The sequence below is a fragment of the Rutilus rutilus genome, assembly GCF_951802725.1.
Source record: "Rutilus rutilus genome assembly, chromosome: 25".
Classification (NCBI taxonomy): Eukaryota; Metazoa; Chordata; class Actinopteri; order Cypriniformes; family Leuciscidae; genus Rutilus; species Rutilus rutilus.
Genome location: NC_140229.1, coordinates 22,882,011 through 22,901,899, shown reverse-complemented (window position 1 = coordinate 22,901,899; position 19,889 = coordinate 22,882,011). Strand labels below are relative to the sequence as shown.

Genomic DNA, 19,889 nt, shown 5'->3' with positions numbered 1-19,889 from the left:
ACTAAGCAACAATTCCCTATCAGCGTTCAAATATCCAACGGCGCTAGTAAATGCACATGAAACACCAGTCCTTTTCTTCCGAACACTAGACTTTATTTATTATATTATATTTTTTATATTATAGATATAGATAATGATAATAATATGCATGTATTTATTTTTGATTTAATGTCTCCGTGTGCCACTGTTGTATTAAAGGCTATGTCTGGAAAAAGAAGACACCTGCACTTCAGTTAATCATGATTTTGCTTTTATTGTCATTCATTGCGAATTAAACATCACGATAAAGCTACATAAAAACAACCTCGACGATCAAAAATGAACCAGGCTTGACCTGACAAACCTAACCCACATCTAACTATTAGAATAGGCTATAGTGTGTGAATTTGAAATGTGGTTAATTGTAATTTATTGTGAAAATAATGTCGTAATGCAAAATAAATAAATAAATGAATGAATACCATATGACTCCGAATCGGAATTTGACTTAAATTTGTTATATTCCTCCGACGTGTTCTTGCTAGGTTTGAATGTTAAGCATATAGATGTTTGTTAATTAACTGATTAGAAAAGTTCTCGTGCACTATATTCACCTGACTATCCGAATGAGCGCGCGCGCACCGGGCAGGCACATCAGCAGTGACGTCATGTCGAACCTCCCAGTCTCCGTCCTCGCGCTGCCAGTGTGTGAGTTTGAGTTTGAGTGCTGGCTCAGATCCGCGCACAGTATTAAAGACTGCAAGTCTCCTGCATGCGCACCGGTCCAATGTGCATTACTGTTATTATTCATCTCTGGTGAATCAAAGATCACGAGACCAAACAATAAGCCATCACACACGCTGGAAACTTGAACAGTTAAACATTTGCTGAGTTACACAAACTTATTCAACAACTTTTTCATATTTTGGAGATGAGTGCATGGAGTTTTTTTTCTTGCATTGCTGATGCAGTGAGTTCATGAAGAGCTTCTTTTTTTTTTTTTTGTGCTGTACAAGGACACAACTACATTTGTTGGCATGAGAGGTAGAGAATGGCTTGAAGCGAAACGAGAGATTTGCTGAAGAATGCACTGAAGTGGATTCAAGTGAAGATTTCTACTGTCTGCATGTGTTCAACAACAAACAAACAAAAAAAGATGAAGACGGTAACTATCATTTCTTACGGTCTTTCAGACAGGAAGGATAGTCTGGGCATTCCCAGTGGAGTTTGCATAGAAAATGTCAATATAACGGAGTCTGTTTTTAATAGTAACCCTTTGTAACTGCTTTATCTCAAGCGACGACATTAATGACTACTTTATCAAGCAATAAAAAAGAAACAAAATAGAGTCCCTTGGTGCACATTTGTAGTCCTCTGACTGGGCTTGTGTGTTTTTATTTCAGCGGTCAGTGTAATAGTGTTGGGCAGTTGCCAGCTGTCTGGGTCAGACACGTTTTAGACTCGAGCTGCTGTCTGAAGGAAGCCGCTTTATTAAACTCATGAATGTTCGTCTGCACAGTAACTGCCGCTTCTGCTGCGATAGTAAGAAATACACGCAAAAGGAGGTGATATACAGGATATATCTGTTGGAACTGGACGACTCTTCTGCTGGATGTTCGAGAGAAAAGCCGGCATTTGATGTTCATCCGGTGAGTTACTTCTTGAGCTGCTTTACTATTATCACATAGAGCTATAAAACATTGAGTCTAGCAATGGTACTGTACTACAGTCACGCTTGTGCTTATTATGATAGGTTGATGGATAAATAGACAGACAGACAGATAGATAGATAGATAGATAGATAGATAGATAGATAGATAGATAGATAGACTCCTGTCGTTACAAAACTGAATGACTTTCTTTCTTCTGTGGAACATAAAAAATGTTTTGGAAATGTCTCATTCTTTGTTCTGTTGGTAAACTGTTTGGTTAACATTCTTCAAAATATCTTCTAAAAAATGCATACAGGTTTGGAAGGACATGAGTGTTAGTAAATGTTGACAGATTTTTTTTTGGGGGGGGGGGGGGTAATTTTGTGTCAGAAATAACAATTTAAGAAATTAAATAAATAATAAAATAGAAATACGCTGTTCAAAATGAAAATATTTTGGCACTTTCTGGATGTCAGTAGTTAGCGGATCATGTTCCGCACCTGTGGTTTCTCTGATAGGACGCCTGTGTGAACTTGAGAACTGGCTTCATACATCCACTAAATCAGCTTGAGACCAGATGATAGTACTGCAACACTGCAAAAAAAAAAAAAAAAAATGCTCAGAAACCTTAAATTAGTTCTGTTAAAAGCTCTAACAGCATTCGAGTGTAGATGACACTTTATTTCATACTTTGTACATTAAATAAATACTTGTGGGTCCCATTTACACATCAACAAATGTTGCAAAGTTCAAACCGGCTGGTGAAACTTCAGTCTGATCATCCAGTCATGTTATTTGTAACAGGTTTTCATGCCTTAAATCGGAAACAGGCAGGGTAGCTAATAGTCAAGTGCAGGTGTGAAAATGATAACCTGAAGTTACGGCATCCCACTCAACACCTATGAGCTCACCATTATGTGTGTGTGTGTGTGTGTGCGTGTGTGTGATCAAACCTGTTCAAGTCCAGATGTTACAGCTGCGGAATTGCAATCTGCTCTTGAAACTTTTCTTCATTTTGTAAGATTAGAAACTGGCAATTTTCCACTGACAAGGTTTTTTCCACTCTCATTCATTTCCAGGCAAACAAATGGATCGTTCGGGACAAGCTCCTAATATAGATCTGCTGCTCTGGAATAACATGAAGAGAGTTCTTATGGACTCTTGCCCTGCTCATGGCTGACAAAAGTGCAGGCACAAGTCCTTCCTAGAGACTTCACCTTTAGGAAGACTTTTAAACCTGGGATTAAGTGTGAACTGAGATTCGAATGTGTCGAGGATGCTTGTCACGGATATGTTATGGTGCGAAGCTGGATTGATCATATCTCTTTAATCCACTTGTAGCCTGCCCTGACCCCCCTACCCCCACACCCATGTCAGATCTTCCCTAAATTATGGAACTTTTTTGGAAGACGCTGACTTGGATATTTAGCCTGGTCTTGGCCGCTGCTGAAGCTCAGATCCTTTCATACAACTCTCAAGGTAAGTTTAACAGAAAGTGATGACTGTAGCTGTAACAGCTGATATCATACCAGTTCTGAAAATTCACCAGACAAGCCATAACTCATTTCTGCTTACAATGATGTCATTAGGACACTTTAAGCTCTACCCAGAGGAAACTTTTATTGCTCACTTATGTTTCATGGAAAGTATCAAGCTTGTCTCAGGTGATTCTCCTAAACTTCCTGAAGAGAAATGAGACAATCATTGACATACAGCAAAAGTGTGGGTAGAATAACTCAGATGATTTGATCTTTGAAGAAGTTCATGAGCAATATTTGAGTTCATTTTGAACATTTTTAGCCTGGAAATCCAGACCTAAATCTAAAATATGAATGGTCTGGCGTCGACTAATGAAAATCGGCCAGCTCGAGGGGCGGCACCAAGCATGCATTTGAAAATCTCACTGCACGCAATTGGATAACACTACGACCAATCACAACAATAAACCTCATACCCTTAGCTACCAGCGGAGCTAACTGGTAGATTATACTCTTACCGTATCCGGTCGGCAAAACAGCAAAAACGCCCTTCTTGCAAAGGAACGATTCGAGCAGCGTCTTCTGTTCCTCTTTTAGATAAAAAGCCAAGTCTAACTCGTTCATTGTAGCGGCCAAAGCCGTTTCAAACAACTTGTGTTCATCCATAGCCATCTTGCAATGTTTACTAATGACTTCGACGTCACAGCGCTGTCGTCATCTGATTAGCTCGCCTCTGGCCCGCCTATATCAGAAAACCCGATGTGATTGGTGCAGCTCAGATCGAGGGGCATATTTAATGAGCATCATTACTCGACACCAGAGTAACTTGCTGAGCAAATTCAACTTGTGCTCTCGCGAGAACTCTGGATTACCAGGGTAAGACATTTTTGAGATCTCCCCAAAAACTCTGCAGGAGAAAAATCAGAGAAGCCGAGATGCCTAGTAGAAGCACATAAGACATTAAAAAGATCTCATTTGTTTCTTTATTATATGAACAGATTAGTAAAATATCTCTTTAATATGTCATTTGTTTCTCTTAGACATCAGTGAGACAAAATAGAGAGCAAATGGAGTAATCCATTTGGAGTAAACCCCTCAGTAATCTCACTATTCTTCTTGAGTATCAAAAGAGATCTCAACAATGTCTCAAACTGTGCTCAGATTTGCCAGTCCAGAGGGAAATTGTATTGCTCTTGCATAGCATCAGATGTAACTAGCACCTTAACACCTTTATCTCAGGTGTTGCTCCTGAAAAACATTTACTCCCGGTTTCACAGACAAGGCTTAAGCCTAGTTTGAGACTAAAATGCATGTTTGAACTGTTTTAACTGAAAGCAACTTGCACTGATATATCTTAAAATATGTCAATGCCATTGTTTTGTCTTAAGATGCACACCAGTAATGTTTTTAATGTTTAGAAAAAGCTACTTGAATGTTTTTTTTTTAAATGTCCTAATTAAACTAAGGCTTAATCCTGGCTTAATCTAAGCCCCATCGATGAAACCAGGTCTTAGAGAAATGTCATGAAAAACGAGTTGAGACATCTGACTTTCAGCTAATCAAATCTTACCCTAGTTTGAGACAATGTTGTTCTACTCTGGAATGACAAGAGGCGACATGTGAAACGAGACACATGTGAGATTACTGGGAGATAAATCTAAACACAAAAGTCTCCATTTGCTCTCTTTGAATATCACTGCTGTGAAGGAGAAACAACTGAGACATTAAAGAGATGTCTGCAATCAAATTTCAAAGATTCAGACATTTCTCATCAAATTCTTCAAAGACCAAATTACTTTAGCTATAATATCCACATTCATTTATGTCTATTTTTATTTCTCTAAAGCAGTGGCTCTCAACTGGTTTGGCCTTGGGATCCACATTTTCCCATGGCCATTATGGCACGACCCAAATTTTTAGGAATTTGAACCAAGCACATACCTGGATACAAATCCTTCCCAGCTTACAAACGATGTACCACTTACGTAATTAATTGGTACTTTTTGGTCATTTTGGTAGTTGACAATGTATGCTCTTAATTTTGACCGCAAAAACTCATTCTGTGTGAATTGGCCCTGACAAGTTACAAAAATAACATTAGAATACAGACACTGACATATAGCCTGACATATTTCAGATAGTAAAACAGGACAATGCAAGAAGCCGGTCAGTGGAACGGAAAAGAACCTGCAAGGTCTAGAGACTTTTTTAAAGGCCCCCTGAAATCAAAATGTGAGTTTTTTAGCTTTTAATATGAATATGTTAGCCTTAAGGTTATGAATAAGCAGGTGTGTTGTATGACATCATTGTGGGCTTCAGCTTCTCGTCACATCTTCTGTCCAATCAAATGCTCTCGAGAATGCTCGATGTGCTCCGCCCCCTATGTTATAAATACCACCTGGTCAAAGCGACCGTTGACACGTCACGGAGCAATATGGGCTGGAGATGTGTGTTCGTTTGCTCAAACGTTCAAGTTTTATTCCGTTTTCCAACTGTACGTTGGTTAAGAATGAAATGGCTAGAATTTATTCACACCTGAATCCAACGTTTCATCAGCGCTCGGATTCGCTTCCATGGTGCTGTCAAGTACGACTTGCAGTCTGTGAGGTAAACTAAACGCTACTGGCTATTTTAAAAGGGGGAGGAGCCATTCAATATGTCCCGCCTTAGCTTCCTGTTTCAGTGGAAATTGCGTCAACTGCGTGAGACACGAGCACAACGGTCAAACACCCCTGTCTAGTGCGGAACGATGGAACAGTAGCACAGTCAAATGGAAAACCGTGTTCAGTCTGACAGAATATCAAAGCCTTTGCAGAAGAGTCAACAGCATTCACGCACACCTTTCAAAATAAAAGTACGGTTTGTTGTTGTTTCTTTGACTACACACTCGACGACCCACCCAAAACGGTCTTGCGACCCACTTAGCAGTTGAGAAACACTGCTCTAGAGGATTTTTAGGAGAAACATCAGAAACAAAGTTGTTACACTTAGAAACTCACAGAAGCTGTGATAGATCAACCTCTGAGCAATTAAACCTTCCTCTGAACACACCTGCCACTTACAGTGCTGAAACTGCTTGTTGATTTTTGGTTTCCCATGATTACCCTCCTTTGTTTTGCTCACTGTTATCTGCTTCACTTTATTACCCAAAACCAAAAGCTGAATTCCTGTCCACGCTGGAGCACTATCAGCTGACAGTCCCAGTGCGGGTGGATGAGAGGGGCCAGTTCATGAGTTACACTGTGAAGCATTACAGGCCCGGTCGGCGGAGACGTGGACTGGACCAGGCTGAGCTGGACCACACTGAGACCAGGCTTTTTTACAAACTCTCCGCCTACGGCAAGCACTTTCACCTGAATCTGACTCTCAACCCCAATCTGGTTTCTAAACATTTCACAGTAGAGTACTGGGGCAAAGACGGACTAGACTGGCAGCATTCAGTGGTCGATAACTGCCACTATGTTGGATATCTACTGGATCAATATAGCACTACAAAAGTGGCATTGAGCAACTGCAAAGGCTTGGTGAGTACAGCAGATTTTGAAAATCTTCATGCTTTTGGCTGTATGAGAAGGTAAGTATGCTGTTTTTCTCCAAAATACCTCAGGAAAAGGCACACTGTTTTCTGCATAAAAGAACAGATTGGAAATTGTACATTCACACAGGGATATGAAAGCATGCTGGCCAATGACATGTGGAATATGCATTGCATTTTATTGCCCACATATCTAAAGATCTTCAGCTGAAGTGTTTACTTCCTCAAAGGGCCCCATATTTGCTGACTTAGCCTTTTTTTGATGTGACTGATATGCTGTCCTTACTGTCATTTCTAAACCCACGAGAATATGTGCTATTACTTTTAGTGATCGAACTTACGAGCTTCATCTGACAAAAATGCTTTATTTTGCACTCAGAACACCTAGAAAAAGTAACCGCATTACAGCGACTCAGAATACCTTAATAACTGCGAAGCAAAAATATAGTTATAGCCGAAGTGTGTAATTTCTGCAAAAGTAAAGGTTGTTGTCAACCTGGTTTCCTGAACACTCTGCTGTTTGTTGGACAAATCGATAATCCCGCCCAACCCTCACGGCATTGGTTCAGTTGCTATACAGGGAAGCTGATTCCCTTTCTTGGGAATCAACCTACAAATGGCTTCTTTGTTGTCTATTAAGCCTATTAAGCTCAGATAGGAGACAGGATTTTAACATTGAAAAATGTAGTTCATTGTCCCTGTCAATGTCTTGCTCAGCAGTTTAACTCCAGAGCTTCAGGCCAGCGTCCAAAGTGAGTCAGCGTGTCTATATCACATTAATAAAGCTTAGGCAGCTTCAAGAAACTCATGCCTCATGTTTGACTAACACAAGAGCGAGAGAGAGCTTAAAGCACCTTGTCTGTGTTGCTGCCAGAGTTCTTATCTATGTCCCTGTCTCTGTGTACACGGCTGCTTCTGCTCACTGTTAAAGTGACTGCTGAGTGACAGCAAAATATTAGCTTAGCTGTCTTTCTGCATCGGGCTTGAATCCCTCTTGCACCTGCAAGCCCGTTGCCAGCTGATTCCTATCTCACGCTGAGCATTTCATCTGGAGGGGACTTTGACGTCGCTTGACTAAACCACACTCTACACGGTTGCTGTGAAACGTGGCTTCCTGTGATGCGATGTGATTATTAAAATGTTAGATCATGGCTCTGACTAATATAAACTAGTTTGACATTTCAAATTGCCCCAACAACTAACTTCTGTAGGAAACTAAAATACTTTTAATGCTACACAGCTTAACAGCTTAGCATGTTATTATAATAAAAATAATAAAAGGACAGGCAATAAAAATATTTAAAAAATAATTGGGATTCTGAATGGTCACTTCGAAAAGAGAATGATTAATTCATTGTGTCATTTATTGAGTCTACATGAGTCTACAGTGAAATGAACTGACTCTCATTTTCTCGAAGTAGAAATATTTCAACATTTTGAAAAAAATATTGAACCCCATTGACCTCCATTGTATGGACAAATAAAAAAACATTCAGACATTTTTCAAAAGATCATCTTTTTCCAAAGAAAGTCATATAGGTTTGGAACAACATGAGTAAAATGTGAACTTTAGCTTTAACATGGCTACCTTAACGCAGTTACCTTTATCTACTTTTCCAAAATGGTAGCTTGACTGTAGTTTAAATACTTTAAATTATGAGTAGCTTGTATCTTGGCAGGCTTCAGTTTTAAAGTAGCTTCCCCAACATTGGAACTTAGATATTTGTGCATGTTGTGTCTTAAACTTGACAAGAGACTGAGGGGAAAATTCCCAAGCGAGCCGGCCCTGTGCAATTACCTTAAACTGGTGTGTTCATGTGGGAGGACAGGCCTCGATATTGGATTCCACCCTGGTATCAGCAGCACCCTCGCATAAATCTATGAGAATTTAGAGTGGCTCTGCTGGTCCTGAGGCATTTCCTGCAGTCACTGTGTCTGCGTGCAAACACAAAACCTTCTCCCTAAACCACTCTGCAGACCTATAGTTTCAGGAGATCAGTACATAGCCAAGCCTGTAGAGGGTTTTACCTGAACCCCTGAGTTGGACTTCGCAAGAGATAAAAAAATTATTTTTTAAACAAGTTTCAATACACCTCAGGATCTCTGTGCAGCATTTGTGACGTAGTGTTGAGTACCACAGCATGACAGCAAATAATTTTCTGTTCCTTAGTTTGCTAAAAACATCTCAGTGGCAGTGGTTTGGCTGCCACACGACCCCCGGGAAGCATCTGACCTGTTTGCTGCTCATGGGCATTCGGTTTTGGTCCAATTTTGTGGGCAAATCACTAATAGCTTTTGACTACTAATGACTCACAGATTGGTTGATGGCACCACAAGAACAAGCAGAGGCTTTCAGCAGTAACTAATCTGACCTAGAAATAAAGAAATAAAAGTCGGTTTTAAGCTTTAAAGGTTGGGTAGGCTTTTTTTTTTACAAAGACTTTTCATTATACTGGTTGAAACTCTTCACATCCTTATAGCAATCAATAATATAAGTGGTCTAAATATTAAAAAAATGTATACGTATTCTGTGGAAGTCTCAGGACCAAAAAATGTTGGTCCAATGTATCTCCATTCCTCCGCACACCTGCTCACGCAGTCATCACACGTCATCAGCGCGTTCAGTAAGGCTGTGCAGAGTTGTAGACAGACGTCAGTCACAGAGCACCGCAAACGAATAGCAGCCGCGTTTATAGTTCCTCCTGAACCAAAACGATGAGCTTATGTCATAACCGTAATTACAAGATGGCAACGTTCTACCCGGAGCTTTTCACGTCCTCAGACTCGGATTTATGCGTTTCTATGTCAATACTATCAATGCCGAAATGAATCTGCAGCAGTCAGATGGTACACATCAGAGATCTAAGATGTTTACATTCATTATTGTAATGTTATGTGCTTTGAGACATGAGGTAATTTAACACTGTCTCTCGTCTCGTGAGGCTTTGCAGACGCTGCTATGTTCGTTCATGTGTTTTGAAGGAGGCGTGGCTTTGGAGACGCTCTGAAGGGAGGGTGTGATCTCATACATCTCATGCATCTTAAAGCTAGCTGGCTATTGCTAGCCTTTCCTACATTGCCTATCCTACCTTTAAGAGACCAAAAAATGGGTACTGGTTAAACGTCTGCTAAATTGACTTGCAAAAGCAAAGCACATTTTATCAAAAAGGAGTTATTCTCTTAGATTATGATCTGTCCTGTGACGGACTGTTTTGGCTCATTTACACTTAGTTTGCGAGGAATCAAAAATAAAGCGTATTTTTTTCACAATCAGTGTTGGTGTAGTTACTGCATTTTGGCTCTATAGAATTTGCTCACAGAATGTAGTTACAGCATCTACCAGCATTGGCTATCTGCTGACGCTAACAGGCTAACTAGTAAAACAAGCAAAGTAATGCACTTACCATGAAAGCCTATGAGAAAAGACATTGCAGAGAGATGTGCTGTTAAATCTTCCTTTCTTTTTCCTTTTTTCGTTTTTTATTGGTGGTCTGTTGGCTGAGTTCCCTGTGTTTGTAAAGGTTAAAACTTCTGCACTAGTCTCATGCTAACACTTTTGTAGATTTCAAAATCGTGTATATTTTAACATTTATTCTGGTCTATTGTCTTGCCCCAAAGACTTCCGTTGTAAGTCACTTCACATCTGCTGTCAATAGAGTTAAGAGATTGTTTTAAGACATAACAGCCATCCATCTTTCCATTTCACGTTTTTGGCCACATAAAAGAGTCCTATATGACCACAACCAGTTAATTAATCTAATATCATGCATCACAACTGATCTCATGCAAGTTTGATCTTTCCCAATGGCTGGGATCAAAACTCATTCTGAAAGTAAAAGCAAACTTAATGTTCCACTTCATTAAATCATCCACAAAAGTTTTAGCTTGTTGTCTTTGAGAAATTCCAATCATCTGTGCTTTATCAGGTTCGTAATATTAGCTTTTTCCCCATAATTCCCCTTTAGTTAGAATGGAGAACGCGACAGTTGCAATGATGCTAAGATGTTAAATTATTATTGTTGCAGCCAAAAGTACTGGCTCACTTGACTTAATAAATCGAGATCTCTGCATTGCCTCAGTCATTTTATTGAAACCAAAAATGGAAAAACAATCCTTTGAATGCCTCAGCAGTTTTCGCCGTGCATCACACAGCATACGGCTTATATCAACTGTGCTTTTGTTTTGCGTGTGCAGCGTTTGCTATTTCTTTGTAAAGATTTAATTGGTCTCATTGTGGAGTTTTACAGACTTGGAGAACATGCCAGAGCTTTTTTTCTTCTTCTTTTTCTATAAACACATTTCTGAGGCACTTTTTGAATTTATGTTAAATTGGGGGTGATCAAGGGCGCAGATCTGTGTGCTTTGGTTCGAGTCCAGGTAATTACGGTGTTGTTCTTTATGTAATTGGTGGTTTTGAGTGATTTATCTCGTTGATTTGTATTGTGGCATGTTTTTGCATTTGCTTGCAATGCTGAATGATATGAAATTACTTGAAATAATACGAGTTGTAATTATCTACGTTCTGGTATAATCTAAAGAGAGAGAGAGATGATAAGCATGTGAAGCAGCCATTAAAATGTTTTTTTTTTTTTTTTTTACAACCTTATCCTTGACATTGCAGATGGAATATTTCAAATCTTGTCAATGAACAGATTTCCCTGTGTGCTTTTGGTGTAACCTATCATTTTCTCTTTTCTTATCAAGCATGGTGTCATAACCACAGAGGACGAGCAATATTTAATAGAGCCATTAAAAAATATATCCAGAAATTTCAGTGATGTCAACCACGAAGGACAACCACATGTTATTTATAAAAAGACTTCCATTCCCTCTCCACAAGAGCCAAGCGAGGAGTTCAGCTGTGGTGTTTCAGGTTGGTAAACCTCCATTTGGCCACATTGTGACATAAACAGCTATTGATAGCAGTTTAGGAAATGATGGTCAGTGGTTCAGGTTTTGGCTGGAAGTCTCTGCAAACAGCCTCGTTGAGTGAAGATCTACTCTAAAGTTCAGCTGAACCTCATTTTTACTAACAACTGAACTGCTAATGAATCATTTTTTGATGAAAATGTGAGTCGTATTTGTTTTCTCCAGACCTCACAATAAGCATGACACCCTGCTACGATACCAACCCTAAAGAAAACCCACCGTACCCAGTCCCGGGCAGCGACAGCTCGACGGGTGGCCATCGCCAGCGCCGGTCCGTCAGTTCTGAACGCTTTGTGGAGACCCTAGTGGTGGCGGACAAAATGATGGTTGGCTACCACGGTCGCAAAGACATCGAGCACTACATTCTGTCCGTAATGAATATTGTAAGTTTGGTCCTGCTTTTCTCATGCGTGTTTGTTTTAAATGTGGTTTCAAACGCCTTTTTAAGGGAACATCGGAAGAACTCAAACAGCATTTGGCTGACTTTGTGTCTTTTCTTCTTTTCTGGAGGTCAGGTTGCCAAACTTTACCGTGATGCCAGTCTTGGAAACGTTGTGAACATTATTGTAACCCGACTGATTGTTCTGACAGAAGATCAGGTCAGTGTTTTTAATGTGATGGAGCAGTTTTTATGCTAATGTCATTCAGAAGTCTTGTTTACTCAACCTCATTTTGTTCCAAACCTGTATGACTGTATTCTTTTTGGAACACAAAATATGATATTTTGAAGAACATTCATCTGTCTGAAAATCAATGGGGTCTAATGTTGTTTTGGACCCCATTGACTTTCATTGTATGGACAAAAAACGACAATACAATTTTCATCTTTGTGTATTTTATTTTCAGAAAAACGAAAGTCATACAGGTTTGGAATAACATTCATTTTCATTTTTGGGGTGAAATATCCCTTTAACTTTTTTTGCACTGTTCTGCAAAAACAAACCATTTAGGCCCCGTTTACACAATGGGAAAACGCAGATATTTCCCTGCGTTTTGGCCTGTCATTTACACGAAAACGCCGTTTTTATCCAAGAAAACGATTATTTCTAAAAACTCCGGCCAAAGTGGAGATTTCTGAAAACGCCAGTTATGTGTTGCCGTGTCAACTGGGAGAAACGTCTCGGTTACGGATGTAACCCTCGTTCCCTGAGTTACGTCGGATGACGACGATTGGGGTTTCGCTTAGAAGCCTATCACCTTCGAGTATATAAAACGAGCCAATGGCAATGAAATGCCATGGGTCTGCGGAATTTGCATAGCGTAACTCCGCCCGCCGCAGGGGGTATATAAGGAAGTACGCTGCACAATGCAGACATGCCTTCGCTGAGGAGCCGAGACTGGCCCCAGGCGTTTTTCAGCGGTACAGCGGAAGTGGCAGGAAGACGTAACGTCTCCGTTCCCACTCAGGGAACGAGGGTTACATCCGTAACCGAGACGTTCCCTTTCGTGGTCACTCCGAGTTACGTCGGATGACGACGATTGGGGTTCCAGTCTAATCACGCCACCTCGGCTGTCTTCCAGTGCCCTGCGTAAGTCTGAGCTCCCTGTTGTGAGACTAGCACGAACGAAGGAGTCCTACTTAACACAGGGATACCAAGGTACACTGGGAAGCATATCTCCAGAGAGAAATATGCAATCATGCCCAGCCATTGATGGGGGGGACTTAGAATACACATATGACCCAGAGGGATGCATATGGAGAATCACTGGGGTGTCCAGCCGCAGGTGGAATTTTAAACCCCAGGGGTGGCAAGGTGGCTTGCCAAGGGAAAGACACACGCTCACAAGGAGACTTACAGTGGAATACACATGTGGGGGTCGCCCAGAGGGGGAACCATGCACATGGAGGCACCTAGTCAAGCGCAAAAGCTGCGTTATGGCAGATTGGCATAACTCAGGCGTTGACGTCACCAGTGCTGGAGGAACTCAGAGCTTATCAGACTCACCTGAGAGAATATCGCACGTATCCCGTCCGTGGAGAGGAATGGCGAGCAAGCGAAGACACCTGAGCAGAATCTAGCACCGGCTGGTTGAAGCGAGTACATGAGAAGAAACTGGCTCTACGCGGAGATTATAGAATCTCGCGAATGTGTTGGGTGTCGCCCAGCCTGCAGCTCTACAAATGTCTGTTAGCGAGGCGCCATGCGCTAGAGCCCAAGAGGAAGCCACACTACGTGTGGAGTGGGCTTTCACACCAAGGGGGCACGGACGACCTTGCTGCTGGTATGCCAAAGCAATGGTATCCACTATCCAGTGAGATAACCTTTGCTTTGAGAGAGCCTTTCCCTTCAGCTTCCCACCATGACAGACAAAGAGCTGGTCTGAGGTCCTGAAACACCGCGTTCTGTCTACGTAAGCACGGAGGGCGCGTACTGGACAGAGCAGTGCCAAGGCTGGGTCTGCCTCCTCCAAGGGCAGCGCTTGCAGGTTCACTACCTGGTCTCGAAAGGGTGTGGTAGGAACCTTGGGCACATATCCAAGCCGGGGTCTCAGGATCACGTGAGAGTCAGCCGGCCCGAATTCCAGGCACGCTTCGTCAACCGAAAATGCCTGCAGGTCCCCTACCCTCTTGATGGAGGCCAATGCAACCAGGAGCGCTGTCTTCATTGACAGGAACTTAAGCTCCACTGATTGCAAAGGCTCAAATGGAGCACTCTGCAGGGCAGTTAGAACCACTGAGAGGTCCCAAGAGGGAACGAGGGGAGGACGAGGAGGATTTAGTCTCCTCGCTCCCCTCAGGAACCTGACGATCAGGTCGTGCTTTCCCAGAGACTTACCATCAACTGCTTCGTGATGTGCGGCAATGGCGGCAACATACACTTTCAGGGTGGAGGGAGACAGCCTTCGCTCCAACCCTTCTTGCAGGAAGGAAAGCACGACACTGATCGGGCATTTCGTGGGTTCTTGATGTTTAGAAGAACACCAGCTGACGAAGAGGTTCCACTTCAACGCATAGGCATGTCTCGTGGACGATGCTCTAGCGGAAGTGATGGTAGCCACCACCGCAGGTGGTAGGGTACTCAAACCTGCCTCGTCCCGTCCAGGAGCCACACGTGGAGGTTCCAAAGATCGGGACGAGGGTGCCATAAGGTGCCCCGTCCCTGAGAAAGGAGGTCTTTCCTCAGAGGAATTGGCCAGGGAGGTGCTGTCGCGAGGAGTACTAGTTCGGAGAACCAGGTCCGGTTGGGCCAATACGGGGCAACCAAAATGACCTGCTCCTCGTCCTCCCTGATCTTGCGCAAGGTCTGCGCAAGAAGGCTCACTGGGGGAAACGCATACTTGCGTAGGCCCCGCGGCCAGCTGTGCGCCAGTGCATCCGTGCCGAGCGTGCCCTCGGTCAGGGAATAAAACAGGTCGCAATGGGACGAGTCGTGGGAGGCAAACAGGTCTACCTGTGCGTCGCCGAACTGATCCCAAATCAGCTGAACCGTCCGGGGATGGAGTCGCCATTCTCCAGCGAGAGGCCGAACTCGAGACAGCTCGTCGGCCGCCTGGTTCAGGTGTCCCGGGATATAAATGGCTCGAAGCGACCTCAGATGCTTCTGACTCCATATGAGGAGGTGGCGAGCGAGTTGCGACATACGGCGGGAGCGTAGACCACCTTGATGGTTGATGTACGCTACTGTTGCGGTATTGTCTGATCGGACTAGTACGTGCTGACCCCTGAGCAGCGCATGGAAGCGGTGCAGGGCGAGACGTACAGCCAGCAACTCGAGGCAATTGACATGCCAAAGGCGCTGGGGTCCTGTCCAGGAGCCCGCGGCAGCATGACCATTGCACATGGCGCCCCAGCCCGTGTTGGAGGCATCTGTTGATACAACAACATGCCGGGAAACTCGTTCTAAGGGCACTCCGGCCCGTAGAAAACTGAGGTTCGCCCACGGGGTGAAGGTCTGACGGCAGGCTGGAGTCACTGGGACTTGGAGCGTGCCGTGTTGCCATGCCCACCTCGGGACTCGATCGCGAAGCCAAAGCTGAAGCGGTCTCATATGAAGCAATCCCAGCGGCGTTACTGCGGCTGCGGATGCCATATGCCCCAGGAGCCTCTGAAAAAGTTTCAGTGGAACCGCACTCTTGCCCTCGAACTGACGAAGACAAGTCAGCAGTGACTGCGCGCGCTCGCTCGTAAGCTGCGCGCACATGGCGACCGAGTCGATCTCCATACCGAGAAAAGAGATCCTCTGCACGGGGCAGAGTTTGCTCTTCTCCCAGTTGACCCGAAGGCCCAGACGAGCTAGATGCCGGAGCACTAGGTCCCTGTGTTCGCAAACCTGGTCTCAAGAGTGAGCTAGGATCAGCCAGTCGTCGAGATAGTTCAGGATGCGAACCCCGTGTTTCTCGGAGGGGAACAAGGGCTGCCTCGACGACCTTCGTAAAGACGCGAGGAGACAGGGCTAGCCCGAAAGGGAGAACCGCGTACTGGTATGCCTGCCCCTCGAAAGCAAACCGTAGAAACGGTCTGTGTCGAGGTAAAATGGAGACATGGAAGTAGGCGTCCTTCAGGTCGATCGCTGCAAACCAATCCTGCGGCCGCACACACTGGAGGATGTGTTTGGCCGTTAGCATCTTGAACGGCATCCTGTGAAGGGAGCGGTTCAAGACGCGCAGGTCGAGGATTGGCCGTAACCCACCGGACTTCTTGGGTACAATGAAGTAAGGGCTGTAGAAGCCGGACTTCATTTCGGCTGGAGGGACAATCTCGATCGCACCCTTCGCCAGTAGGGTGGCGACCTCCGCTCTCATGACAGGGGCATTGCCACCGATCATAGTGAAGCGGACTCCCCTGAAGCGGGGAGGAGATCTCGCGAACTGAATCGCGTAGCCGAGCCTGATGGTTCTCGCGACCCAGCGGGACAGTCTGGGAAGCTCTAGCCAGGCCTCCAGAAAGTGCACCAGCGGGGTCATACGAACCACAGACGTACCGTCGGTGGGGCAGCGAGGCGGAATGACCGGCACCGGCGAGGGTGGCATAGCGGCCCTGTGCGGGGGCACGGTCATTAACCGCGTCCTGCCAGAGGAGGCCAGGGGAGGGCGCGCGTCCCACGGGGGCGTGCTCTGGCAGGGGTCTGGCGACAGAGGGGGATGAGAGGAGCGTGGCCCGTGGGCGGCGCGTGCTGTCATCCCCCTCTGGGACAGAGGAGGGCGGCAGTGGCGGGACCCGAGGGTGGCGCGCACTGCGTCCCTCGGACTCTGTCGGCTCAGGATTGGGGAATTCAATTCTGTCTTCAACCACATCAAAGTACTGCTCGTCGTTGGACGAGCAGCGGGGAGTGGAGAACAAAAGATTCTCCCCCGGCCCTCCACCGGGGGAAGGAGTGGCCCTGCTACCAGCTCCTGGGACAGAATTGAAGCCAACCCTGAGCAGCCCGTCTCAGGAGCGCCGCTCGGCCTGGCGTTTAGCGGGCGGCGGGGCTGGAGAGGGCTGTGGCGCCTGCCTGCGGCTCCCTCCACAACGCGGCCCGGGTGAAGGTTGCTGCTGGGGCCGTGCGGGAGGGGCGGCCGCGGGAGGGCGCCCTCGGCGGCGAGCAGGCTGAGGATTCTGTGCCGACGGCTGAGCAGCGGAGCGTCGGGGCAGAATGTGCTTGATAGCCTCAGTCTGCTTCTGGGCGGTCGAGAACTGTTGGGCAAAATCCTCGACCGCACCGCCGAAAAGGCCGGCCTGGGATATGGGAGCATCAAGCAGACGAGTCCGCTCGGGCTCACACATATCAGCCAGGTTCAGCCAGAGATGTCTCTCCTGGACCACAGCTGTGGACATCACCAAACCCAGGGAGCGCGCGGTCACCTTCGTCGCTCGGAGAGCGAGGTCGGTGGCGGCGCGCAGCTCATCAACGAGCCCTGGGTCTGTCCTGCCCTCGTGCATGTCACGAAGCATCTGGGCCTGGTAGACCTGCAGAATGGCCATGGCATGCAAAGAGGCAGCTGCCTGTCCCGCCGCACTGTAAGACTTCGCCACGAGAGTGGACGAGAATCCACAGGCTTTGGACGGGTGCTTAGGATCACCACGTGATGAAGCGCCTGCCGGACACAGCTGCATCGCGACAGAACGTTCAACCGTGGGAATCCCAGTGTACCCACAAGCATCAGCTCTATCGAGGGGAGGAAAGGCGGAGAAAGCCGATGAACGATCGCGGGAAGACATGGGAGCCTTCCAGGACCGCGTGACTTCCTCATGCACTTCCGGGAAGAATGGTATTGGGGTTGGGCGGCGACGAATGTCAGCGGCCGCTCCCAAAAACCAATCATCCAGCCGCGAGCGCACTGGATCGGGCGGCGGGGACCACTCGAGCCCAATGGCCGCGGCTGCCCGGGAAAGCATGGCAGTCAGCTCGGGATCAGACTCGGGCAATGCTGGCACGCCCGAGGGCGGCAACACAGCCGAATCCTCACTTCCCGAGGACTCATGCCCACCTTGTGATGCAGTGATCGACATTGCATCCTCCTGTGGAACGCCAAACGAAACGCGCGGGGCCTCCGTAGAGGGACCGGCGGTTTCGGTTTGCACGCTCACGGGTACCAATGCTGAAGAGGGGTGTGTGGACCGTGGACGTATCGGCGGTTTGTCCCACACAGATACCCTCAGGTCACCCTGGCCACCAGCCGAAGTACAGCCTCTCGGGGAGACCGTAGATCGGGGTGTGGATGAGGGGACTCTCGCTCTGATGAGCTCATTGAGTCTCGACCGCAGCATGGAGATGGTCATGTTCCCGCAATGAGAACATGAATCATCCACAAACGCTGCTTCAGCGTGATCAACGCCCAAACACGCTAAGCAGAGATTGTGCCCATCAGGAGAAAATACATCGCGACCACAACCAGAAGTGCACGGGCGAGACATCTTTAAAAAGACGTGCCACATGCAATGCTCTTTTTGTGAGAGGAAAACTCCGCGGATGTTGAAGCGAACAGGGAGAAATCACACTAACTGTCAGATCACTGACAAGATCAGCAGGGAAGTGTGCACTCGCTGAAATCGCCGTCACACCAACACCGGAGAGCTCGCTCGTCTCGAAGGTAAGAGAAGACTAACTCAGAATCTTTGGCTTGCAGGAGTGGAGAAGTTCTCGGCTCCGAAGCGAAAGCATGTCTGCATTGTGCAGCGTACTTCCTTATATACCCCCTGCGGCGGGCGGAGTTACGCTATGCAAATTCCGCAGACCCATGGCATTTCATTGCCATTGGCTCGTTTTATATACTCGAAGGTGATAGGCTTCTAAGCGAAACCCCAATCGTCGTCATCCGACGTAACTCGGAGTGACCACGAAAGGGAACAGGGTTTTAGGTTCTCAAACGTCACATTATGCGCCAGAAAATGCTTACGTCATGTGAGCACCCTATGTTTAGAGTTTGTTTGGCTACTATTTGATCATGGATGCTGTTAAGGTAGTACTCATTTTTACTTTTGTGCAAACGTTTTTGGCCTGTTTGCATTTGCTTCGCTGTCTGTCCGCACAAACGAATCTCGCGCCATGTCTGTTGTTTTGAAAGGAACTGGAAGTCGCTCGTGCTATTCGTTGTTGTCGATTTTGAGGATTCTGATTGGCTTGCATGGCTTTACCCTTCTCCCTACACTGCCGCCCATAGGTTTGGCATAATTATGATGTTGCTCGACGGCGTATTTATGCGGGTTGATGTAAACGACAACTTTTTTGAAAACGATGTTGTGTGCACGATGTTATTTTTGAAAACGGAGGGGGAGAAATATTCGTTTCTCTAAATACCCGGCTATGTGTAAACGTGGCCTTAAACAGTTTACAGCTGCATTTTGGTTTTGCAAAAGGTCATTGTTTTTCAGCAGCACTTCCCAAGACTAGGCTAGGTGACATTTTCTCCCTAGTCTCACGCACATGCATTCAATTCCTCGTTCTTGTCTTTTGTCTGCATTAGCATTAAATGAGTGTGAGCTAAGAGTATTTTTAGAAGCTTAGAAACACACCTCACAGTAGTCTGCTGTTTTATTGGCCTGAACAAGACAGATGGAATCATGAATCGTTGGACCACTTTTAAACATAAAAGTTATTCGAACAGATATGCCTAGACATTGTCCCACAGGGAAACTTTGTAAAAGATTTTGCATTAATATCTTTAATGAAAGAGCCAGGGCGTTTGACTATGTTTTTTTTGTTTTGTTTTTTTTGTTCTCGGAAGAGTCAAATAACTCTTCTCAGACTGGGAAACCAACCAAAAGATCCAACTACCACAAAGATGATGTCATTAGAGCTATAATTCACATTGTACCAGCCAAATAATATATACAATATATTATATAAAATAACAACTCAACAAACTGAAGCATCCTTTGTTATATTGTGACTT

The 19,889-nt window shown here is 45.4% G+C and overlaps 1 protein-coding gene across 1 annotated transcript in view; it reads left to right on the top strand.

Moving 5' to 3' along the window:
• Nucleotides 1-1,382: 1,382 nt before the first annotated feature.
• adamts6 (ADAM metallopeptidase with thrombospondin type 1 motif, 6) overlaps nucleotides 1,383-19,889 on the top strand; it is an 87,447-nt gene continuing 68,940 nt past the window's right edge. Inside the window, exons 1-6 of the mRNA XM_084400573.1 lie at nucleotides 1,383-1,628; nucleotides 2,711-3,110; nucleotides 6,269-6,633; nucleotides 11,349-11,517; nucleotides 11,739-11,956; nucleotides 12,089-12,172. Coding sequence (XP_084256699.1) covers nucleotides 3,023-3,110; nucleotides 6,269-6,633; nucleotides 11,349-11,517; nucleotides 11,739-11,956; nucleotides 12,089-12,172 — 924 coding nt within the window. The 5' untranslated portion in view covers nucleotides 1,383-1,628; nucleotides 2,711-3,022. The remainder of the gene's footprint in view (nucleotides 1,629-2,710; nucleotides 3,111-6,268; nucleotides 6,634-11,348; nucleotides 11,518-11,738; nucleotides 11,957-12,088; nucleotides 12,173-19,889) is intronic.